Genomic DNA, 25,427 nt, shown 5'->3' with positions numbered 1-25,427 from the left:
CCGGAGAGGAAGGAGAGGGCTGGGGACGAGGCGGGAGAGGGATACTGCACCTTGGGAACAGTGTCATACACAGAAGACGAAAGACAGGCATCTGGATGTTAACAAAAATAAGTAACAAAGAAATAGGATTAAACAAAATCTCTTCTCACATCATCCTATACTACATCCTCCTTCTGCTTAGCAGAAAATTGTACGTACACAAAAATACAAATACACAATTTTGTAGAACAGTCTGATTTTAATATATTTATATATATTTATATTTATATGAGTGGCAGGTTAGTTCATTATATAGAGCTTTTTGCACTTTTGGCTCATACGCAACAAGGCTTTATAAATTCAGCTTTAGCTTTCATTCAGGTTTTATAGCTTCTTGAACATTTGTTTTCACATTTAAAGCAGCATCCAATTTGCAAGAGGAGTTGGTGGTGGCTACAGCGAGGATCGGGTCACGAGGTTATTCGGGGTGGGGGGGGGGGGGGGGGGGTATACATTCCAGTGTGTGTGCGCGCTAGTGCTCATGTCGAAAAGAACAGAGGGTGAAGGCGTGACTCCAGGATACCATGTTTACCTCTTGAGGTAGGCACAACACCTACAGCAGATGAGACACAGGGGCGACGCTCGGCGGGGCACGCGGCGCGGGGAGCGAGGACACGGGGGGAGGCAGCGGCAGAGGGACGGAGCCACGGGAGCAACGGGACCAGCAGAGGCTGGCACAGCTCATCCCGACTCATTGATGCCATCGAAGACGCGGCGAGGAACCGCAGGGCACCGCAGCCGCCCCGCACGCACGAGACCGCGACGGCTCACGCTGCCATCCCGCTCCCAGACACACTGCCGGCCCCGCGCTCCCAACCCCAACGCGACGGCGGAAAGCAACGAGGGCGCGCAGAACCCCGAGGTGGAAAACCCAAGCCCCGGCACGTCACAGGCAGCCTGGGGGCTTCGCTTTCCTCCCTTCTCTTTCTGTGCCCCCCGAACCATTCCGCTGCCCTTTCACGTCTCGCTCTGACTCGCTCGCCGCTCGTCTCCTTTCAATCACAGCCACGGCTACCGACAACCACCTCGTTTGGGGAGAAAATCACAGTTTAAAAAAAAAAAAAAGGCATCTCCGGAGCCGGGGGGGGGGGGGGGGACGGCACGACGCCCAGCAGCCTGCGTGCACTACGGGCTCCAAAGCGCTTGGTTCTCAGCAGGACCGCAGCAATGGATGCTCCTTGCTCGTCGCTCATACCGACACCCATCCGCATCCCACGAGCTCATTTTCTGCTCTCTGCAAGGTGAGATCTCCTCACGGCTTCTCCTGCCAACGATCCTTTCCTAGGCTTTCCCAACTCACATGGTATTAAGTTGTCACGGTGAAAACACCGCTTTGTTACTAATGGAAAATAAAACATCTACGCCTGGGTTGCTTTCATTTTCGGAACCCTCGGGTGGTACTGACACATCTGAACGGCGTTCCCTGCTTTTATTTCCTTCCGCTGTGGTCAGAAGAAATTCTTTAATGCCATCTTTTAAACTAGCATCGGTATCTTTTATCTTACCCACATAGAATCCTCACTTTCACAACGTTATAACCACCTGCCAATCGTTGCACTGTTTGGACAAAACGTCGAGCGGGTGCCACTATTACAAGCCTAGAAATAATTAAGAATAAGGGAAGAAACCGCCTCCGTGATTCCAAAAGGGGGGATTATGGAGATCAGCCACGTAACCCAGAACCTGAGATGCGGGGTAACCCAGAGACGCGAGATGAACACACGAAGCCATTTGCATCTGGAAGCCCAGAAGCAGTTTCCTACCAAATTCTGCCCGAGCTTCCCCCTCTTCCCCATCCACCCGAAAACGGGGATTGCCAAGGGGTGGCTGGGGAACACCGTCTGCTGAGAAGTTCCCCAGCAACAAGGTTTAGGTTGGAGGATGAGGGGAGCAGCGTGAGGAAGGGGATTTCTTCCCAGCTGGATTCTGCAGGGCTACAGACTCCCACTGCTCCTCCGATGGGACCGCAGCGAGGGCTCTGTTCTTAGGAGGGAATGAGGTCTAATCCTACTCCTCCAGCTCACTCTGGAGTCCTGTTACTCACTTAGGCACTTCTTAAATCGACACTAAGAAAAAAAAATAATAATAATAATAATTAAAAAAGTACTGCACATATTTCACACTTCCTGGGCTTTTATGAGCCTTGGGAAGATCGTAGAGACCAAGGGGGGGAGACAGCCAAGGCCATCTGTCAAGAAATAGTGCTCCCCGTGGACACAACCCACTTCTACTTGTCGCCCTTTGACAGAAAACGCTGTTGAACTAAACCTGGTTTGAATCTGTTACTCCCGCACTGTCTTTAAGGTGGAAGCCTGCCCTTGGTGGCTCTGCGGCACGATGACAGCACGCTGCCATGCGGGGAGTGACACCGGACTTCCAGGTGTTCCCCCAGTGAGAGCCCCCGGCACAGGAGGACGCGCTGCTCTCAGCCCCCAAGAGCCACCCTGATGGCAAAGGAGTGAGGAGCTGATGCTGAGGGCAGTTGGAACAACACCACTAACACCACGGCAGGATCCCAGGGCAGAAGGATTTCTGCTTCTTGGTTTGTATGGCAACGGAGAAGAAACGCAACGTGTCCCAAAGAACAAGCAGGGCTCCGGCCCCAGAGAACCGAGAAATAAGCCAAGAGCTTCAAGTCTCAACACAAATTCATGCACAAGCCAAAAAGAAAGTTCAGTGGATAATACTGAAAGATGGGAATTTCAAAATACAATCCGTTTTCATTTCTGTATCTCTTCAGAGAAGACTTTTCATTGCAAGTTTTTCTAATCCTCAATGTAAAACAACTTAAAAATGCAACGAGACGCAGCAGCACACAGCCCCCTGCGCAACGCAACGCAACCCATGCACCACCCGTCCCAAAAACTCACATGAAAATAGCAAATAGGAACACACTAACCAGGAAAAAACAGCTGCACTAATTCATACCGCTTCCAGCGTCAAGTGCAAGCAAAACAAAATAACATTAAAGGAAACAAGATGTTACTACCTCGTCCCTCTGCTAGCCGTGGTCCAACGCTTGCAAAGACATTATGCCACATGGGAGGCTGCCGACGAATAACCTGCTGTAAAAGGACTGAATTTATGAGCTCTTTTTGTTTGTTTTCAATGGTCTGAGTGAACTCTGGAGATTGTTTCATATTTATACTTCACTGTGGACAATATATATGTGAACTTCAAGTAGGCAACTGATACAGTGCCATCTAATAGGCAAAAGGAAAGACGAATCTACGTTGACGTGGACTAAAGCATGAAAGGAATTAGAAAACATCTAAGTATAAATACACTGCTTGAAGTGACGGTAATAAAGTGCCTGCAGAGAAAAAAGGCAAGAATGAGAAACAAGAGGAATGAAACTAAAATGGCAGAAGTCACTGAAGATGGAGAATGGGAAGAAAGGGCACAGTAAGCAACAAGTTATTCCTATAAGAAGAGGGAGAGGCAACAGACACCAAAGAGCACAGAGAACTGAACAGGTAAACCTGAGCACCATCATCGTGTGCAAGAAACATCAAATTAGTTTGTTAAGAACGGCTGTATCTGTGTCATACCTGTATTTCCCCAAGTAATTTGCTAGAATAACACAGAATATCTACTGAAGTGCAAGGCCCAATACCAGTCTTCCCAGTAAAAAAAAAAAAAAAGGCAGTCCAGGTATTAATTAATAAAAAAAACCATACTTAGACGTTATTATTTCCCTGATTTGCTAATCTACGCATCAAAAGCAACGGGAGGGAAGGGAGGAGCGCTGCCAACCAGCCATGCTGAAAACGCCTGGGGCCTTTCAGCCAGTGAAGAGCTCAAAAGATTCCCAACACCTGCAATTCAGGGTTACGCCGGGCTGCTTTGTTACCAGCATGGACATCACATCCATTGCTTAGCTAGAGACCAGACAAACACCGAGATCAGGTCAGAGCATGTCTGTGTAAGGAAACCATCGGTAAGCCAGCTAACATGGGATAATGGAGGTGTGAAAGAGCTTGGATGAAAGACAAAAGAAACAACTACAGTGGGGGATGAGAACGTGTGACAAATTCCATACCAAGAAGAATCAGCTTCAGAGGAAAGCAACAGGCTCAGAGCAGCTGAAGGAAGCACAGCTCAAATACCTGCCTGGAATTCCTTCAAGGCTCAGGGTAGGAAATCATTTCAAGAAGAGAGATCTGTTTAGCAAGAAGACTTCTGGTGGCTGTGATATTTTTGAAGCACTCTGGCAACAGATAAAAGCATTTGTATCAACAGTTGCTTGAGGCACTGCAGCTACAGGAAACGGTCACGACCGATCAACACTTTTTCATGTTAAGTGATTTTATGTGGAACGTGCCCGGGTAACAGTGAAAAGCGGAACAACTGGAATTCATGTACCCACATGCTAATACAGCGAACAGCAAACAAGAATTTAGGATTAGAAATTCAGATCGACCTGCTCTGGATTTTGGTTGGGCTCTTCTTTGCTTGTTTGTACGTAAGAAGCAAAAATAATGGTCGAAGAGAATGATGTTGTTCCAGAGCTACCATAGCTGCTGAACTTTGATGGGTATGGAAGCACGTATCGCTGTTTCAGTAGAATAGATGGGCAGAATCTGTAAGATATTGAAGCAAATCTAAGTAGTATCATAGAATCATAGAATTAGCAAGGTTGGAAAAGACCTACAAGATCATCCAGTCCAACCATCCACATCCACCCATCCACACCCATATGGCAGCACACAACAGACCACTTTCTATCAAAACAACGTTTGTCTGATCCTCATCGTGGCAGAAATACAAAGTGTGAAGAGATATTTATCATATGTAAGTGGAACTCGACGTGGTTTAGAGACATAAGGCACAACACTTCCTCCGATGGAAAGCCATACATTTTAAAGGAGTTCTTACTGTAGAGAACCGCCCTACTACGCAAATCTCTACGAATCATTAAATACTATGAACAAGTTATAGCTGTAAGAGTAGAAGACAAGTCTACCTCTTTGGAATCATAGTTTTACAATTAAGGCCAGAAGGGACAGATCTATCAACTAAAAGGAGACCCTGCACATGACATGAGTTTCCACGTCTGATGCAAACTCCGTTCTGCTTCATCCAGCCATTCTGAACTCAACGTAGTTCCACCTAAACTCAGACCACCCTAACGATGCAGAAAGGTGAATCGCTCTCATGGCTACTTTTTCACACCAAAATCTTATCAAACCTTTTGAACAGAAGGCAGCTCAAATGTGCCAAGGGATAGCTCATGTCATTTGGTCTTGAAAAGATCTGCTTATTTGCCATGAAGTATAAATTTGCACCCTGGTATGGGAAGAACTGGTCAATGAGTCGAGTTCTGAGTTCTTGGCTCTGGTTAGCTCCTGAAGGATATCTTCAGTACTGTCACTAACAGTACTGTTAGAGACAGATAGCAGCAACTTTATCAGCAGGCAGACTTAAAATATAGTAACAATTTAAAAAATGTAAAGTCAAATGTGCTTTGAGGAATGCAATATATGCTCAATATTCTTACTGGATTGATAATTTAATCATGTCTTTGTCTTGAGTGACTTGATGGATAAAATTTGTAAGTAAAACATGTTTTTAAATCTCGAATGATGTGAAATACATCTCAGAAGGCTGATGCCAGCCTCTTAATTATAGAGGTGGGTTATTTAAGCTACATATGCCATCTTGCCATAACATGGAAGACTTTAATTAGTTAGGGAGAAGGGATGGGAGAGAAGGATAGGAAGATGAATTGAGGCCAGTGACAGCAGCAAGTTAGTGTCTAAAAACTCCTGTCCTAATAAAGATATTCCTACCACTGCTACTGTGAGTGTAAGCACCACCAGTGGCAATGGTACTGGAAGAACTAAGTATCCAAGACCCACAGGTCTGTTCTGAACCACAGTGACAATGGATGAGATTTGCAGAAGTAACTCAATATAAAGAAGCTGAAAAGTAACTGAAGGATTTAGGTAAGAGCCTAAATAAGTTAAGTTCCTAATTTCTTTGCAAAACTGTTGAAGTTAGAAACCTGCCCTCTCTTCTAAACTTTACTAGAAGTCTATATGTGCGTTTTTACCTACCAAAAAGCTCCAGAAACTCATCTGGTAAGCGGCTACAGCAGGAGGATATCTCTATGGAATAAGGTCAAGAAGTTTACAGGCAAATATGGAGCACAAGCTCTGCAGGACTAAAGGCAGATCCACAGATACTGTTTTTCACAAAAACAGAACGGAAAGGCACACAACACTCATGACAAATGCTTTTGCAGAGTCTGGCAATGTATCATGGAAACATTATGATGTTAGTGTAGGTCACCAGCATAGTTAGTTGGTAACACTAGACCCTATCATATCACAGAATCATGGAATGGCTGGGGTTGGAAGGGACCTTACAGATCACCTAGTTCCAACGCTCTGCCGTGGGCAGGGATGCCACCCACCAGATCAGGACACTGCAGACAGCTTCAGAACAACACAGCTATACCCTTGGCAACAACAGCTGGCAAGGCTTCCAAACTGAGGCCCTACAGAAGATGCGCTGAAGTGGCACAGAAGAGCCAGATACATGCTCCAATTTGGAAACCGAAGGCTAACTGTGATTGGCATTATCCACCTGTGGGCAGGGTGAAAATAGCATGAGTCGATCAGAGGAGTTCCAGACCATGGCTAAATTTCCTCAACATCTCTACAACCAAGCGACAAATCAAGAAAAGCTAAAACAGAACTTCATACAGATTTATTTCTAAAACCTACTAAGAAGAAATAAATACATGAGCAGAAAAGAAACCCAAAAGCATAAAAGGAAGAGAAGTAGTTTTGCATAGAAAACTAAACCCTGTTTCAGCCCCTGCTGCTAGAAGTTACCATTACGAACGGGTCATTATTAAAGTTTACGAAGGATAGCTGTTCCAAATGTCACCAGTAACGCTGGTACTAAAGAAAATTAGGGGGCGGAAGATCTTCTGTTTTCAATCACAGAAAGACAGAAATCCTTTTAATTATGACCATGCCAATCCACATCTTTCTAAAGCAGCTAATTACATGTCAGGAGGACATCCAGCCATTTGAAAGAGCTGCCGTTACTTTTACTGCCATACTCTTACACATTTATCTACCCATCCCAATTACCCTGCCTGCATTTTGAAAGGATTCAGCAGAAGCATGCTGGATGTTTTGATCAGCAGAATGCACCCGTTTCCATTTAACAAGAATAGGGGATAAATGGCGCAGACAGCCTTGTGCCAAGCCAGCTGAGAGTGGGATGCAATGTACATACAGAGCATCAAGGGGCCATTACACAGCTCGCTCCACTTTCATGAGTTGGATTTCCTCGTGCTGAAGCCGTTGGCTGGAGCACTCCAAAGCTCACTGCAAAGAACAGCGAAGAGCACAACACTGCAGCAGTCACACCAATCAGTCGGTTTTCTTCATCAGCTTGGTTAAAGGGAGCATTTAAGATATGTTTTGTGAGTTTTCCCCCCCCACACCTAAAATGGCAAATCCTTTTCTATCTCCATGACATATCACCCAAGTATTACGCGGATAAGCGCACTGTAAACATCACAGACTGCATCTCAAAATAATAAAAAAAATATGTTTACTTGTTCCAGCAAGTATGAGCTAGGGTATGATCTGTATTTTCATAAGGAGCATGTGACAGAAGGACCTTAACAAAACGAGTACAGTTTGTACTGATTGTCATAACTGTGTCAATGCCATCGTAGCTACTGCATCACCTCTGCCAAACGGATGGCTACATGAAAATAGGCATGAACAAACAATTCCAAGCTATTTTTAAGTGATAAAACCTAAGGCCAAGGTTAGCAATGAACAACTCTTTAGAGGTTTGAATTTCTCTCCCTACGTTTGTTCCACTGGTGCAACTGAGAATACTTTCATTTATTTAGTTTTATTTATATTTGCTGGACAAAAACCAACATCAAAACGCTGTCATCTTACTGACAGCCCTTAAGATGATCGCATCCACTTTTCTAGTTATAACACAATTCTCACAATGGAGAAAAATATCTCTTGTATATTTTAAATTTGAATTTATAGCTGTCATCTCTAGAATGCCTCTTTTATTTTTTTTTCTTCAATGTGCAATATCTTTAATTGGACAGTTCTAATCCCATTCATTAGACAACACGAATAGACACTAAAATGAGGGGTTTGGGGCAATGCTTTTCAGCTTGCCAAATGCCCGTTGGCCAATAACTGTTTCAAGATCCTGAGAAAAAATCCTAGCTGCAAAAAGGGGGGGAAAGCTTTAGTTTGAACTTTCTCTGCAACTCTTCTCCTTGGGAACTGGGTGGCACTTACATTCAGGCCATCCACCTTCCCTCCCAAGAAGTCACAGTGAAAATGTTATTCCTCGAACCTCCATTCAATCAGCCAGGATTGTGATAGAATCTCAATGACTCCTACTAAGAGGCATTTAAACACATAAGATCTGCAGCTGTCTAACAAGAACAAGCGCACGTTAGGTCACTAATATAAAGTAAGATTTTTCAAGACCAACCCTGTCAATAAAGATTCCTGCCAAATGATAAATACTGCATGAAACTCAAGATTATTGCCTATAAGCTGAAGATTTTGTTCAAAATAATATGACCAAGTCAAAGAACTTCAAAGAGTGCAAGAGCTACTTGGGTGGGAAGCCCTGTCTAATATCAGAGCAAAGCTTATTTTGACACTAAAATTTGCTGGTAATTATCCAATGAACTTCAAAGAAGCTGATGGACCCGTGGGAATGAGGGCTACACAGTGATGTAGCTGGAATAGGAGGAGGAACAGAAAACTTCTGGTAAGAAATTTATTATCTGAAATGAGGAGAATTCCAGGCATAAAGAGGGAACAAAATATTCTCCCACTAAACATTCACAGCTCAGTACTGAGTCTTAGTAATTTACAGTGAAATGCAAGAATCCAGCTTTGACATTACACACAGTGAAAAAGAATTCTGCATTAAATGCTTTAGAGGCTGCAATTTCGAGTTGCAAAAACTCTTACACCAATTCTGGTTTGGTGGTTTTATCTATGTGAAAAATAGAGTGAAATCCTGTTAGAACTACCACGTCTCTCTGCGTGACTCAGCTACCTGGTGGATGGGCTACTAGCACGATGCTTGCAGCCTACTGCTCTGCAAGCAGCATCTCACTGTTACGCCGCAGAGGGGACCTGAGAATCTTGAACTCATCTCCATGTTCCTCTGCACCTTAAAGGCAGGAGTAACACTTGGGATAGTGACTCCATGCTGTTCCATATTGGTGAATGCCATCTTGATTTCTCTTCAAAATAACCTCCAAATCAGACCCCAAATCTGTCTTTGTATGGGTTTTTTTTTTTTTTTGTCTAGCAATGGCCAACAGCAAACACTTAAGGAAACAACATGAGGCTCCAAGCAAGCGCAGAAGATCTAGGCTACCAGACTAAATCTCCTGAAAATCGTCATCTGAAAATTTACTGAACCAAAAAATGCTAGCATATCATAGTAGTCAACAGTGGCCTTAAGCTGAGTACAATTTCTCCTCTAATATGCCCAGCTACATGAAGTTTTTCAAGTCTACACTCACAGTAGCATGACAATGAAAATTCTTCTCGACGGCAAATGAATCTATAGCACAAATGTTATTAAAACACAGAGAACTCACCAGTTCAGTGTTAGCCAACGAACGAAACAAACCAATTCAAATATCCCTGAAGAACTGTGTAAACAGAGCAAATAATTAATGAGATTTACTCCTTATGGCTTGATTAGAACCTGGAGCCAGACTCTACAAATAAAGCTCATCTATATTAGGAGAAGACATAAGATTAACTTTTTAAGAATAGGCAAAATAACAGAATTTCTTTAAAAAAAGTGAACATGTACAGATGAGAACTGGGAAACTCCCTGACCTGAGCAGGTTTGTACAGAATCGTATGAGGGCTGCTCCAAAAGTAATGCCTCCTATTTTATTATGTTGGCCCGCAATATCAGAAGTGGATGTCAGTGGGATGGCAGCAGTGGTTGAACCTTCCCACCAATACATCTTGTTGCTGTGTGACACATGGCAGCAGAGGGGCAGTCTGACAGAATGTTGTCTGACATGGAAGTGCTCATGCAGCAAAGGCGTGGGACTGAATTCTTCCATGATGAAAAAACAGCACTCACTGACATTCATCAATCCTTGCTGAACGTTTATGGAGACAAAACAGTGGATGTGAGCACAGCGAGGTGGCGGGCAGGGTGTTTCAGCGGCGGAGACAGTGACGTGAAAGACAAGTCACGTACTGGACAGTCATGCACAGCAGTTAAATAAAGAACATCAATAAAGAACATCTCAATCAGTTCACCTGCACCAGCCGGTAGATAAATATCAGAGAACCGTGTACAGAGCTGAATATCTGCTTCAATGAATTGGAAATGGTGGTGGCAATGCTGGAATACTGCAGAGTTTGCAGCAGGTGGTCCCATGCATGCTCACACAGGAATAGAAAGAACACTGCTATGCAAGTTTGTCAGGACCTACTGAACCAATACAAGGCTGAAGGTGAGTTCCCTGGATCGCATCGTTACCAGTGACAAGACGTGGTGCCACCACTACAAGCCAGAGACAAAACAGCAGTCTGTGGACTGGTGACATGTGAATTTCCCACTGAAGAAAAAAATTTAAGACACAGCCCTCAGAGGGTAAAGTGATATGCACAGACAGCCTTTTGGGAGAAGGAAAGGGGGTGATCATTCTGGATTTCCTGGAATCTGGACAAACCATCAACTCTGACTGTTATGTTGTAATGCTGACTAAGCTGAAGGCTTGAACTTCCAAAGTCAGGCCAGGGAAGAAGACAATCCTTCTCTTGCAACATGATAACGCCAGGACCCATATTAGTTTGAAGACCATGGAGCACACTGCCATTCTTGGTTGGCCTGACCAACAACACTCTGCATAGCCCAGATTTTGCACCTTCTAACTTCCATCTCTTCCGGCTGACGAATGACAGACTGCATGGGCAACATTTTCCTAACAACAATACCATCATAGCAGCTGTGAAACAGGGGGTCACCTCCACTGGTACAGATTTTTACAAGTGGGGCATGCAGGCTCTTATTCATCGCCGGCAAAAAAACATAGCTAATGGTGGTGGCTACGCTGAAAAACAGCCTTTTGTAGCTGAGAATTTTCTCTATCAAATAGTGTTATTGTGCTCTTCATATCTGTTATAGTTTCCATGGAAATAAACAGGAGGCATTACTTTTGGAGCAACCTACCAAGAATAATTTGGGTCGGAAGAGACCTATGGAGGTCTCTGATCCAACCCGAGATCTTGTCCAGTTGAGTTTTGGATATCCCCAAGGATGAGGTTTTCCACTGCCTTTCCTGGCCACTCTTCTACCACTCTCAGCATGAAAATATTCCTCTTTATATTCATCTGGAATTTTCCTTAATGCAATTCGAGCCCACTGCTCCTAATCTTTTTCTATGTACCTCTGAGAAGAGCCTGGCTCTGTATTCAGTAGAACTACCGATTAGGACAACTAAAGAGCAAAATAAGATCTCCCAAGAGACAGTCCAAACAATCTCAGCTCTCTCAAACTCCCATCACACAACATGTGCTCCAACCCTCTCATCTCAGCAGCTGTATGATGGACTCACCCCTGTCCAAAACTGACTACAATACTCCAGATACGCTCCCACAAGTGAAGCACAGAGGGGACTTATTGATTTCCTCACTCTGTCGATGGCTCTTCCTAATGAAATTCCTTTCTCACTACAAGGGTGCACTGCTGACTCATGACCAGCCTGCTCATGTCCAACATGTGAGCAATGGGATTATGCTGTAACAATATCTATGCTTGTAGTGTATTAGATGTCTCTACAACTCTAGGTCACCAATGAATAACGTCTGCTTGTTGCTATGTTATTATTTCCTTTATCAACCCATAATGCTTTCGTAAGTATCTGGGATTTCAGACTTCAGGAAGAAGACAGAGAATTCCAAGCAAAAACAAAAGAATAAGTAGAGGTAGAAGTTGTTGTTTTAAGAAGACTGTCAGAGACAAGAACTCAAGTATAAGAACTTTACGAGCCACAAAGTAACAGCCAGAATTTACTCTACAAAGTTAAAAGCAATCTGTGCCCATCGCAGAAGAGGAACATCTTGAATTATTTCTTTTCTATTCACAGAACAAAAAGGTAGACCTAGTCTTCCACCAGATCTGTTTCAATGGAACCCACACAAGAACAGACTGCAGTAGCTCCAGGTTGGCTACAACAAACTTGCCACTGAACTGCAATGCTACCAAAAAAACCAAACCCATCACCAGCAAGAAGACCATTTTCAAGAAAATCCAGAGACAGAAAGACATAAACAACATCCCATACTGCAGCAAAAAAAAAAAAAAAAAAAAAAAAAACAGGAAAAAAGTCTAAATCATAGGCCACACTCTCCACCAAGCCTTTCAGTTACTCTAGATCAGGTGCAGTTCTTCTGACATCGTCACACCAGCATCTATTCCATTTAAGCTAATTCATGTCAAAGCAGAAAGCTGTTAATCATCTGCAAATTGCCTGTTATGAACTTTCAGAATAGAGGAAGCAGGCTGCTGTGCGCACCCTGAAGTCCTACTCTTTCCTCATACCTCTTGCAGATAGGTGCAAACCAAGGCGACAGAAACCTGAAACACACCAAATGTCTTTTTTTTTTTCTTTCCAGCATAACTGATTCCTTGGTTAAGTAATTTGTTATTTGCTCTGGTGAGACGATGTGAGAGAGCAGCAAACTGGTATTTACCTTAGAAGCTACAGACAAGGAGGATCTGGCAATCTCCAGCTGTTCACAAGTGGTTTATCTGATTAACCTTCATACTGAATATCAATGCCTGATGAGACCAGCAGCTACCTGACACTGACAGATAGAATTAAGGTCAGATTATTCTACATCAGATGGTCTGGACATACAGTTTTAGTGGCGTTACTTTGATCCTGCATCACACGGACCAAGACTCAGAATACGGATTTTTATTCTTCCCTATTGCTTTAAAAAAGGCGACGCTTGAAACAATGACTTTTTTTTTCAAGATGCTATAGTAAGCAATATTTCTTCTAAAATTGCAGCTGTCCAACAGTTTGAGTCTGTTCTTTTTAAAATGAAACAGCCAGGACAAATGGTGGTGGCAATCCCAACATAAAGAGGCCATCGATTATTAAAATCTCCTTACTATAAATCGTGGATGCTGCCTGTCAGCTTGGTGTGTGACTGCAGTATGAATAAGAAGGTAAAATTCCACTAAGGCTACAGTTTGCTTGATCATTCTGCTGTGCAAAAACGGAAAAAAAAAAACCTCTCCCTGTCCTTCCACTCCTTAGTACCAAAACACTCACACACACATTAAGAAAAAAACTGCAGTGGTGCAACGGCAGCTGATCCTGTTCCTTTTTTTCCCCGAGTCTGCCCTGACGCTACTTACAAATTTGCCTACTCAAGAAATGCAATAAAACAGAGTAAGACGGCTTCACTCTGCTTCAGTGATCTATACCTAAGGAAAGCACATAAATTTTCCAATGAAATCCATAAACGAAAGACGAGGCCAAGCCCTACCTATTTATCTTCAAAGTTACCAAGACAAAGAGGTGCCAGCTCTGTGCCCTCTGAAAGCACAAAATCTCCTCCGCACTTGCCCAAGCAATTTTTGCGAGATTAGCAGATGTAAAGATGATCTAGTTAGCTCACACCCCGAATGGGTTTAGGCTGCCTAAAAACCTGCTGAGGAGCCACATTTTGGGAGCTCACGGTGCTATCTGATAGTTGTGCATGAGGAAGGGAGGATGAGAACGAACCAAGTAATTGTGACTTCCCTTTGTCCCCTCCACCTTCAGAAGTGGATGAGAGAAGAAGGAAGCCCACCCTTCAGAATTCAGCTATTCTCCCCTCTTCAGCTATTCCCACGTAAATGGGGAAGATACAAATGGAATGTTTTGGAAATACTATGAAAATTTTTATATATCTATATACAAAAACTTACATAGTTTTTTGTTGTTGTTGTTGGTTTTTTTTTGTGTTTGTTTTTTTAAGCGTAACACACTCCTGCCCGTCTCTAACACTTCCCGTGCTGTTTCCATTGAGATGTTTCCTCTTACCGGCAGCAACATATCATTTTATCAGGATGCCAGGAGATCGTTTCCACACAATGCCAGCAGATGTAATTTTCTTAGATGCGCACACAGTTCATCATTTAGATACTAGATGACAAGGCGATCGCAGGGTGACTCTGTAATGCGAGTTTTGCTGTTTGGCATTTTGAATTCTCAAATGATAAAAAAAAGACTTATCAAATATAAATATCTTTAAGAAAAAAGTAACAAAAGTGCTACATATGATCAAGGAAAACAATTCCATTAGTTTCTGCTACTTAAAGTAGGTTTGCTTTACAAATATTACCACATCCATTATCAGTATGGCTTCCAATTATTAATTAAATTGCTCGTAGCAGTATAGCTTTCTCACATCTTAACAAGGACAGAGTAAAGAGAACACAAAACATTCACACCCCATTTCTCTGGTAAGAGATCCTCTTGCCTTTAAGCAAAGACAAAAGCTCATATTTAGGAGAATATTTACGCTATGATGGTTAACTAGCAAAGGTCAGGTGTAAAAGTTCTCGAATAACCTTCCGGGCTAGATGTAGGCATTAGTTACACAGACGTGTAAAAAAAATCACTCACCCATTTCATGACCTTAAAACCTTCTTGGAAAACATTGCTTTTGAAAGTGGCAAAGTGGAGAGGGGAACAGGGTGGGGAGAGAAAAGGAAGAATAAAAAGTGAAACTGTTAGTGACAGATCAATAGAGTCTAGACCTCTTCTGAGCAGGCACTACGAGCCATGCCAAATAATGAATAGTGGTTTTGAGAGGTGGACTGTTGTCCATTAGACATTCAGCTCATTTTTCATATGATCCCAGGCTGGGCTTCAATCATGGTCCCAGAGGCAGAAGGCAGTACTTATCCACTAAGCCACGCAGCTTGTGAGTAGAGGATGTCTGTGTTGAATATGTGAGTATCAACTGAAATGTGTGAATGTGTTTCCAATGGACATTCTCAGCACAGCACCCAAAAGTGTATCAAGTCACTGTACGACCAGTGAGGCACAGCTTATTGCAGCTGGAAATCTGAATCAGCTGAAGTGGGGCTTCTAGTGTTCTTTTTACTCTCTGTTGATACTCCCAGTCTGGTGTCCATCGACCCTGTGCCACTACCTCAGCTTGCATCCTTTCAGTCTCAGAGAAGGAAAAGCGTACAGACTATTTTTACACAATCTCTAAAGGTATCCAAGATTTTAAGTGTAGCCTAAGACTTGTAATTGAGGACTGTCTAAAATACCTGGAAGCACTTTGAATGCTAAGATAGAGCAGCAAGATTTTTCTAGCCACTGGGGCTGGGAGAGGGAGGTTGGTTGGTTGATTGATTATTTATTGGGAATTAATACTGAGAGAGTATACGCAAAGGCTGAGGGCACCATGCCATCTTCACAGAACAAGACCCTAACAGCTAACTGACGTACAAGAAACTGCAAAGTTATACTGTAAGAACACATATTAAGGACCGAGGAAAAGTCTGCTAAGGTGCTACGTCTAAAACTAAGTTACTTCTTGCTTCGACCCTCCCCCTTCTTTATATCAGTCGTCGTCTAGAGCCTCTGTCTTGATCTCGTTGGCTCCTTGCCGGGCCAATGCCAAGATGGTGTGGTTTACCGCTGCCATTTCCACGGCTAATGAAATGGGGTCTTGATGGTCACTATGGCTAGTGCTGTCATCCTGCGCAGGTGGAAAGGAGAAGAGAGAAGCGCGGTTACTACGCAAGTAGAAAACCAGCTAATAAAAACTGTGTATAAAATAATGGCCTAGGGGCAGCAAAGTGCACATTTTGTTACAGGGGTACAACATGAAAGGAACTGAGACACTGATTTCCCTCAATGTGCAGACAAAGGTAAGAGGGGTAAGGAGCGGTGTACCCGATTTTCAAGAGAAAAGCTTAAGCAGAGGGAATACTCTGAGGAAAACAGGAAATTATGAAGACAAAAGCAATATACAACATATGTCAGGAAATGAAACTAAGGTAGGGATCATTATCCACCGCACAAATTCATGCTATGCTTACATTTTGAATACCGTATTCGGTTCTGCTCATCCCATTTAAAGAGGACATAATAGAACTAGGAAAAATAGTGAGAGTGGCAATCAGGAGAAACAGAGTCAGGGGTTGGCTTCTCTACAAGGAGGGACTAAAGAGGCTCAGTTTCTTCAGCTTGGAAAAGAAATGGCTGATGGTTGATATGGGAAATGCTTATTACAAATAATCAGTAAATAGAGAACAACTGTTCGCTACTTCTGATGATCTAATAAGCAAGGGTGCTCACTGAAATGATGAGATAATACGTTCCAAAGCAAAAACAGGAAGCAGCTCTTCTCTTATCACTGTTCAGTTGTAGGATTCACTGATTTTCAGATTAGACACAAGTAAATATGCCTTTCAAAAGAGGGGTTAGACAAGTTCATGGAAAATTTGTCTACTGATAACTATTAAAAAGAAAGTGGATACATCGCCTGGCTCAGGAAGTCTCTCAAGACTACTGCCCTCCAGAAACTGGAAGCTATTATAATAAAAACACTCTATAATTATCCTATTCTTTAAAAATACTTTTCCTGAAACACTGGTATTGACCTCACCCAGACCTTTGGTCTGAGCCACTGTCCAATGAAGAAACCGAATTCACAAAGGTATTGGGAAAAAGGTGCTGAAAATCTCTTAGACTGTTAAGAAAAATAGTGCAGTGATTTCATGGGACTGGAACTACCATAATTCAAATATCTAGGAGAACCTCTGCTGAGTTCTCCAGTCTGCTGAACTAAGCGCTACATATTTCTTCATGCTTATTTTCTAAAGAGCAAGGTCTCTCAGCTGTAGGAGGACCATTGTGCTGATTGCTATGATGCTTGGCAAGCAAAACTAATACAGAGAAACTAATGCTGCAGGCCTGCAGTGAAACTTGTAAAATCAAGGAAAAAAAGGGTTACTTTCTACAGGCACATAATGGCCATCCGATGTCAGATCAAATGTTTGACTGTTCTAGCATAATTTTATAGTGGTGTGCATGCTTCTTAATCTACATCAGAAATAGGGCTTGGTTTAAAATAACAGGAATGAGAAACAGCAATATCCAAACTAATCTCAGCTGTCAAACAAATTGTGCTGAGATGCTGGGCAAAATCACGGTGTTCTCCTCTCTTTAAAATGAGGCACTAATAGTGACCACATGATGATTTTGCCATTATTTTTACAGAAAAGAAATGATAAATATTTAATCAGTCTTCCAACAGCCAGTAAGTGATGAACATGCAAAATTTTAATGTTAATATGTATATTAAGCACTTTTAAATTAAGATGATGGGTGGTGACAAATGCTGAGGGAGACAAAAAAAGACAGGATTTGGTACAATCCTAGTTATTTGAAGGACTGCACTCACGACAAATAGAGAGCAAATATTGTGATGTCACCTCAGTAATTTTTACCATGCTAAGAAATGCAAAGCAAAGTCCTGAGTTTTGCAGTCTTAGTCTAGATAACTCTTGTATTCAGTTTCTGTATCTGATTGAAGAGAAATTAACTGCACTCGACAGGAGCTGTAAAATATTTTAGAACTGTCACAGGGCTGATTCCTCATTATCTAGAGCTAGCAAGGTTGGCTCCACCAAATCTACTGGTGATGACCTATAAAAAGGGTCTTAATGTCCATCAGAAGCAGAGTGGCTGGGAATCCCTCTGCCAGAGATCTGTCACACTGGGCCACAGCCAAGCCTGCTAGGGACTCATTCCAGGGCTTTCCATTGCTACAGCACTCCTTTAGAAAGGGAGACATAACTATTTCTCCCAAATGAGTCAATTAAAAATGATCTGCCAACCCCAGATGTTGGGTGTAGCACAGAACAGAGCTAATATCAAAGCCAGAACCAAGCAAATGAACTGTTCTACAAGTCCCCTGGTGCCAAGCACACACATCCCTGATGGATTTTGGCCAACACTGACACCTGAGGGAAAATTGGGAAGCGGATGCAATACCTGTCAGGAAGGTGTGTGAAGGAAGGGTCACCAACTTTAGGGTAGGTGAGGGCTCAGAGTGCGGGAAGGGGTATTCTTTTGCTGGAGAATTTAAAAAAGAAGTTGCTGTCAAGGGTTAAAAATAATCAAGAAAAATAGAGAATAGGCAAGAGTTAAAATGCAAAAAGAAAAAAAAGATAATATGTAAACAATCCACATAGTGGCACACCGTTGCAGAACAATATGAAGCAGGTACAGGGCCAAATAAATGCCAAGCTTTAGTTAATCACATCCTCCCCCCACCCCTTCTCCCTTTGTCTGTCAGCATCTTAGGGACTGATCCTGAGCCACCCTGAAAGGTGCTCCCAGTGATACACAAAGGGAGCTCAGCACCTCACAGGAGGGTGCTCAGCATCTCACTGGGTAGGGCTGACAAAAGGGATTATGATAAAGTGTACTGGGCAGGGGCTTACTGCTGTACTCATCGGGGTGCCAGATAAGCAACTCACAACAGCTGTACCACAGGTTATCACAGAGACATTTCTTGCAGAAAGAAACAAAAGGTGAGAGAGGAACACGCATGCCTAGTTTGGCAGGGAAGCATGTTGGTGCCTGATATATCAGAGCAATTGTTAAAGAACCTGTACATCCTTCCTTGAAGGTGGATAACTAGCACGGTGCCAAGGAAAGCTTAGTTATGCACGGTGCACTGGGTGAGTTAACACTCTCCTAACATTTTTCATACATTGCGTGTGGCGTGAATGGTGTAACTTGCTTGTTTGGAGCAGATCCTCCTGTCTTCTTCTACCTTCTCTGCTTCTCTGCCTCCCTCTGAACATCTTCCCTCCTCCTCCCCATTGCGTACTTGCCAAGTGTCCTGTTGTATGACAATAAATCCATGTGGGTGAATGCTGGTTGCTCAACACATTCAAACAGGGGAGCTGTGCTCTTCCACTTTCCCCTTTTACAATCACATCAAAGCAAAACAAGGACAAGAGACATCTGATTTGCGAGAGGCACGTGTCACTGAACTCTCTCATTTGGGGACACACAGCTCAGCCATGATGCTCACCTGCTCTGAGTAGTCATTGCCATCAACGTCGTCGCTGTTGGAATGACCTCCCGGACTCTGTACATCTATTCCATGGCTCTCCAGGATTGCTGCTTCTTCGAAAAAAGCAAATGGATCCCTAATTTATCTGATGCATTAGAGTAATTAAAAGTTAACTATTTTTTCAAAAAGTTAGAATAACTGGAAGAACAGAGTTAGTTCTTAGCCTCTTCCTCTTCACTCTCCAGTATTTGGGAAGGTAGCACATGAACAGATACTGGTTTGCCTGAAATCCTTCCCTGTCAACTAACAGACTTGTTTGCGAGTAAGAATCCTTGTTTTCCAGCCAGTCCTATTAGAAATTAGCTTAATTTCTAATGCACTGGAGTGGCAAAGGCATTCCCTGTAGATCTTCCCACATAGTTTGGACTGGCAGGACTTGAGGGGGGCGGGGAGTGTCTGAAAATAGATGGAGAAATTTTTAAAAGCACTTAAGGGATTTAAAACAATACATCTTCATCTTCCAGTAGGATCCATGCATCTAAAGCTCCCTTTAGTTCTTTCTAACCTCCTTCCAACCCTCCTCCCCATACAGTACACATAACATACAGTACAGATAAAGCTGTAACACCACCCACCTTGGACTACCTTTGCTTTGTTCCCCCCCGCTTAAGACAGACAGGTTTCATTTCTTAAAAGTAAATGCAGATTGAATTTCAATAACACACTACATGCTGTAGAAAGAACTTTTTCTTATTCACAAATATGACGTAAAGCAGCAAGATGGTACAACACTTTCAACATTTGCAAAAAAATACCACTTAACATGCAGATATGGGTCTTTGCTTGTCTACATGTTGCAAACTCAATTCTGCATAGTACTTAAGCTTGTGCATAAAACTTTGCACAAATTGCACAGGTTTGTTGAGTCCTGGCTGCTAGTGTGAGTTCATTCTCATCAGAATGTCTTGCATTTATCCATATGAGAAGGTCTACTTCTTACAAGTTCAGCACCACTACTTATTTCGTTATGATGAGGTATTCAAGCACAAAAAACCTGCAGGGCTAGCTTTTGTTTTATCCTGATCATCAAGAAAAAAATACTACTTTGTTCCAGCCACTCAGTGCTGTGCAACCCCATGGAAAGCAGTAGGGAGCACAGGTGTACTGTGAATAAGAAGTTGGCTTGTGCAACCTTTGGTCCCAGTGGCTGTATCTGAGAGGTAAAACAACTCATCTGGCCTCTTAGATCCCTGTGGGGTCTGAGGGATGGCAGTAAGAGAGACGACCCTAGGTTTTGGCAGAAAAAACAAGCGCATTTCAGTGGACCACAGACACAAGCAAACTTACAACCGTATAAAAGCTCCTCACTACAACCACTTCTCATTTGAACAGTACACTACGGTTCTGAACTTGCAATAGTCTCAATTACCCTTATTTTCAATGCAGACATTTTCAGGTTTCATTTCAGATTTTATCTGGAATGCCTAGGTGAGCCTGAGCGTAGGGAAATGTGATTCCCCCTCCACAAACTAAATTCTTGTTTTGGTTTTTAAAACTGACCTTCCAGTAAAACTTTGTAACTGCCTCGTTTTTCCTGCCTCTACGATGGAATTTCATGAATTGAATTCCTACCTGTATTTGAGAAAAAATCTGGAATAGCAAGAGTCTTCTTTCAAAAAAAATTGTCCCACATTTCTATTATGATTATCAGAACCTCCAGTATTTTCAGTAATGCAATCTTACGTCATTTTTATCTCTCCTGAGCAAGTCTATGTACTGAACCTTGAAAGCAGGCTCTCTGATACATTACCGATATTGGCTCGTCTCTTGATTTCCTTTCTTCTGTTGGCAAACCAGTTGTACACTTTAAGGGAGGTAACTCGCTCCAGATCTGATAACTTCTTTCCTATGAAAGTAATGGGGTGAAAAAAAAAAGATAGGCAGACTACCCTCGTACAAGTGATAAACTCCCAAAACATAAACAGCACTGAAAAGTTGTTATAACTGAGAAGGAAGCAAATTTTATGGGAACCAGAGTACTGGGCCCAGATGCTATGGTAATAAATGCCAAATATCTCTCTAAAAACAAAGTAGCCTTTCTTCCGTTTTTAAAATCTGAAAAACAAGAATTTCTTTGCAGCTTCAATCGACCAAATCCAGAGCTGTGGGAGAATAGAGGGCTCCTTTTCTAGCTTGAGCACAAAACTAAGATTCAAAAAACTCGAATTCAATTCACAGCCCTGCCATAAATCCCACACCCTTGGGCTAGCTATCTTACTACGTGCCGCAAGGGTGCAGTTCAATGACGTGTTTTCTTCGGTAGCAGCAAAATGAATGAAGGAATTTTGTCCCTCCTCAATCTGCTTTCCTTCTTCTCCACCAGCAGCTGCTATCGTGCTCCCACAGCACACATCACAGCCTCTCCATTCTGCCAGGACACTTTATATCTTTTGGGAGAAGGAGCAAGGGATGTTGGAAACCAGTCACTGGAGCGTTGCACTTAGACCAGCAAAACAAATAATCCTAATAACAGCCACCCAGCTACAGCAAATGACTTGCGTAATTATAGCAATCAGCATCTGCAAACTTAAAAAATAGAAATGGAATGAGTGAAAGAAAGAAAACTATGCTGTTTCCTAATGCTTTCTATCAGAATCATTTACAGTATTGTACTAATCCTGAGACACAGTGCATAAGCACCTTGTCCAAAGTTGCTGAACCATCCAGTGGCACTGCCAGCACTAAAATCCTAACCTCTTCAGTGCTCTACCCACTAGATCCTTCTGCTTCCACCATGAAAAGGCAAGAGGCAACACAAAAGTTGCAACAAGGGAAATTCTGACTACCTTCTAGGACAATGTATTTTGCCATGAGAGCAATCAGCATTGGAACCAGAGGCCTGAGGAGGTGGGAACTCCTCTGGTTTGGGAACTATTCAAGACCGTACAAGGCAAAGGCCCCTGAACACCTTATTCTAAGATGCTTCTGCTTGATCAAATGGTCACTTTCAAACTTAGTTACTCTATGTTTCTGTACTATTCTGCTCAGAAGTCATGCGTTTGTTTTCTTCTGCATTAATTTTCATTCTGGTTAGATAACATATAAATCCACCCACCGTCCAAGTTCTACAATGCAATGTTCGGCTCGTAACACAAGGCAAAAGCACGTGTGTTCACTAATACTAAACTGAGTATTCACGCTCCATTCCCAAGTATAATTTCTCTGTGATAAGGGAAAACTTCAACTTGTTGATACAAACACAAGGTCTCCCATTAACACACAGATTCTAATGCAAGACTCCTGCCTAGAAGTTACACAGAAAATTGAAAGGTGGGAAAGCTGTGTTATCTTTTTTTTTTTACTCTTCTGAGGACCTGCTGCATGATCTCCATCGAGCTTTGGTTTGTGAACCTAAGATTTCCCATCTGTGAAACAGAACCAAGTAAAATCCCCTTTCATGGAGCGTAATGAAATTGCCAGATCATTCCTAAGTGCTAACAGAAGTACTTTGAAATAAGTGACCCGAGCTCAAAGAACGAAAGCCTTTCAGAGCATGTTTATTTTCTTAGCAATGTCATTTACAAAGCCGTATAAATGAAATACAGAGCTCGTATTTCACATCTCAACTGGTGGGAATTTAGGTTTCAGATGCAGGCATTTTGGTTTGAAAATTGCATTGACTTTCATGTTCATCCAACTATTGGCAGCTCTGAAGAACGCAAGGCAAAGAATGCTTGAGAAGAAACCTACAACTAGTCGAGAGCGCTAAATGATTAGTAATAGCCATAAAATTACATTTACTGAATTTCGCAGGAGATGCTGAAATCTAATTGTAATTGCCTTTGGAAAGGACATCGCGATCAGCTCCTCACCTGGCTTTTGTATAACTGCATTACAGGCGTTTGCAATTTCTTCTCTCTTTGCCTCGTCGGGATATTGATTCTCATTGAAGTAACTGCAAGAAGGGGGGAATAAGAAAGGTTTTTTCAGAAACATTCTAGAGCAGCTTCACTAGAAGGTGTCAGCTGCCTGTTTATGCACACTCGTATAGAAACAACACAGATACAGTACGTTTTCAGTCAACCTGTTTATGCGTAAAATCATAAGAGCATGTATTCATATACACAGTTACTCTTTGGAAAGTTCCCAAATGCCTCAGATAACCGAACATTATCTCAGCATTTGCTGTGTCACCGTGGCATTCTGAATATCCTACCAGGAGATGCAGCAAAACAGGCAGTGTTAGGAATATCACTTATCACTGTCAAGTGAAACACGGTCTTATAAGACATCCTAGGCCACGACTCTGGTTCTTCAATAACCAGCTACTTTTTTCCCCTGCGTACCCCTGAGGCAATGTCCTACAAGAGATGCTCAGTATTTATTTTGATCATTGGGTTACTATACACACACAAGCATATACTGCACACAAACACTGTGGATTTAGACAGATTATTCATATTGTGCAGATGAAGCTACACAATAAAAGAGCAAGATTGCTAGAGTCAGGCTACTTTGTTTTACATCACAATTAAAATAGTTTAAATCTATCCCCAAACAACATGCTCTGAGGACAGCATATTTTAACAATATTTTTCTAAATAATTATGATTTTATTGTACTTTATATGCGGTAAACATCCTATAAAAGTTAAACTGTTCTTTTCTTTTACTTCATTTAAGCGCTTTAAAAATTTTAATGAACTGATTTACATTTTGGAGATCTTATCAGATCTGCATTAAAAACAACAAAAGAAGTCCTGTTTACTTCAAGGGACTCTGATAAGCAAGCCATAAGCAGGGACTACTACATTTTCCTGTCGACTGTCCATAATGTATAATCTTCAGAATTCTTTGATCAACTTTGATCAGCAGCAGGTTCAGATGTTGGACAGCTGCTCTATATTTGAAAAGAATACATTTTCCTTTAATGGTAGACCATTTACTAGTAGGAGAGCTAGGCCTTAGAAGGCGCTTATTATTTTCCATGGTCATATTTCTGCTCTGGTGGATTGGCCCCAGCACAGTTGTTCTCAATGGAAACATGCATTCTGTTCCACGTAGCAATTTTTCCTCCCAGCCTTCTTTTGAACGAGTGGTGCTAATGCAGATCTCACTCTTTCACTCCCAGCTTACATCAATCCACTGCAAATACAAATTTTGGACACCCAGTTTGAATTCTATGTACTATCACTACATCCCATTGTTCTCAGTGCTATTAGCAGTCATAGCTACACCCACAAATGCAGTCCTATTTCTAAGCTGGTGTTCACTGACTAAAATAAATTACGTTAGCACAGCTAGTTGCGCTATTAATGTACTTCCACTTGATTTGGTAGCTTAGAAAGCAAAGACAATCACGGAAACAACTCCATCTTCACTAAAAGAAGGACAAACTGTCTATAATGCTGATTTGGGCTTTGGTGATAATCATATTTACATATGAACACGCACTCCCTCTTCCCCAGAACTTTCAGAGTTGCTCCTATGAAGCAGGTCCTGAGACCAACCAAAACTGATTCCCACTAGATCCAAACCTCCTCTGAAAACTGGGTGAGATTTTGCCATTCGATCTGAAGAAGAGGACACCTGGTTACCTTTATTTTACTGCAAGCATCGAACACAGAACACTACCAGCTCTGGCACTGCCAGCGCCCTGGACCAGTGACTTTATCTCCCCCCAGCTGGGAGGATACTTCCAGTTTCCAGGCATGGCATTTTTAAAAGTATATTCTTTTATCCTCCAGATATATCATGCTATATCCTTTAAAGTGATATATGTACCTATGTAAACTTGCAAATTCTTGTTTAAAGGTGCGGTGTGCTGCACAAAACATTTTTAGAGAAGAGAAAGTTGGAAAGTAAAGGAGAAAATGCTTTTTCTGGTAGTTAGCCCAACTGACTCAGGACTGTGTCTCACCAATCCCACCTACAAAATAAAGACCTCTCTGCCCAGAGCCAAGAAATATTTCCTCTTCCGAGTGCTACCTGATAAAGGAAAGTCAAGCCTATTATTTATGCAACTATATCGTGTGTGTTGGAGTCCCAGTCAGGAAGCCAAATCATCATTATGCATACAATAATTAACTCAGCAAATTTTGCTACTCCTAACAATTATTTCACAGACACCCTTTGCTGAACATTATTTCCTTTGTTTTTAGATATTTGTCAGAAATCAAGAACAAACTCCATGGAATAAATGTCACCAAATTTGAAAAAACTGATGAATCTATATGATGATGTAGTCAGAGTAGGTGAAGCTCTGGTACCATGAACC

The 25,427-nt window shown here is 42.2% G+C and overlaps 1 protein-coding gene across 21 annotated transcripts in view; it reads right to left on the bottom strand.

Moving 5' to 3' along the window:
• Positions 14,332 to 25,427, bottom strand: part of HMBOX1 (homeobox containing 1) — a 110,202-nt gene continuing 99,106 nt past the window's right edge. For 9 of the 21 annotated variants that reach the window (XM_021389615.1, XM_021389614.1, XM_021389627.1 and 6 more), the window contains 5 exons: positions 23,024 to 23,106; positions 20,962 to 21,057; positions 19,170 to 19,264; positions 18,843 to 18,974; positions 14,332 to 15,815 (listed from right to left, as the gene is read on the bottom strand). In XM_021389615.1, coding sequence (XP_021245290.1) covers positions 15,678 to 15,815; positions 18,843 to 18,974; positions 19,170 to 19,264; positions 20,962 to 21,057; positions 23,024 to 23,106 — 544 coding nt within the window. In that variant the 3' untranslated portion in view covers positions 14,332 to 15,677. Of the gene's footprint in view, positions 15,816 to 18,118; positions 18,200 to 18,842; positions 18,975 to 19,169; positions 19,265 to 20,961; positions 21,058 to 23,023; positions 23,107 to 25,427 lie in introns of all 21 variants that reach the window. The other 12 variants (XM_021389633.1, XM_021389637.1, XM_021389624.1 and 9 more) reach the window with 12 other exon arrangements.

The sequence above is a fragment of the Numida meleagris genome, chromosome 3, assembly GCF_002078875.1.
Source record: "Numida meleagris isolate 19003 breed g44 Domestic line chromosome 3, NumMel1.0, whole genome shotgun sequence".
Lineage (NCBI taxonomy): Eukaryota > Metazoa > Chordata > Aves > Galliformes > Numididae > Numida > Numida meleagris.
The sequence above is the reverse complement of the archived record's forward strand: the minus strand, read 5'-3'. Positions and strand labels throughout refer to the sequence as shown.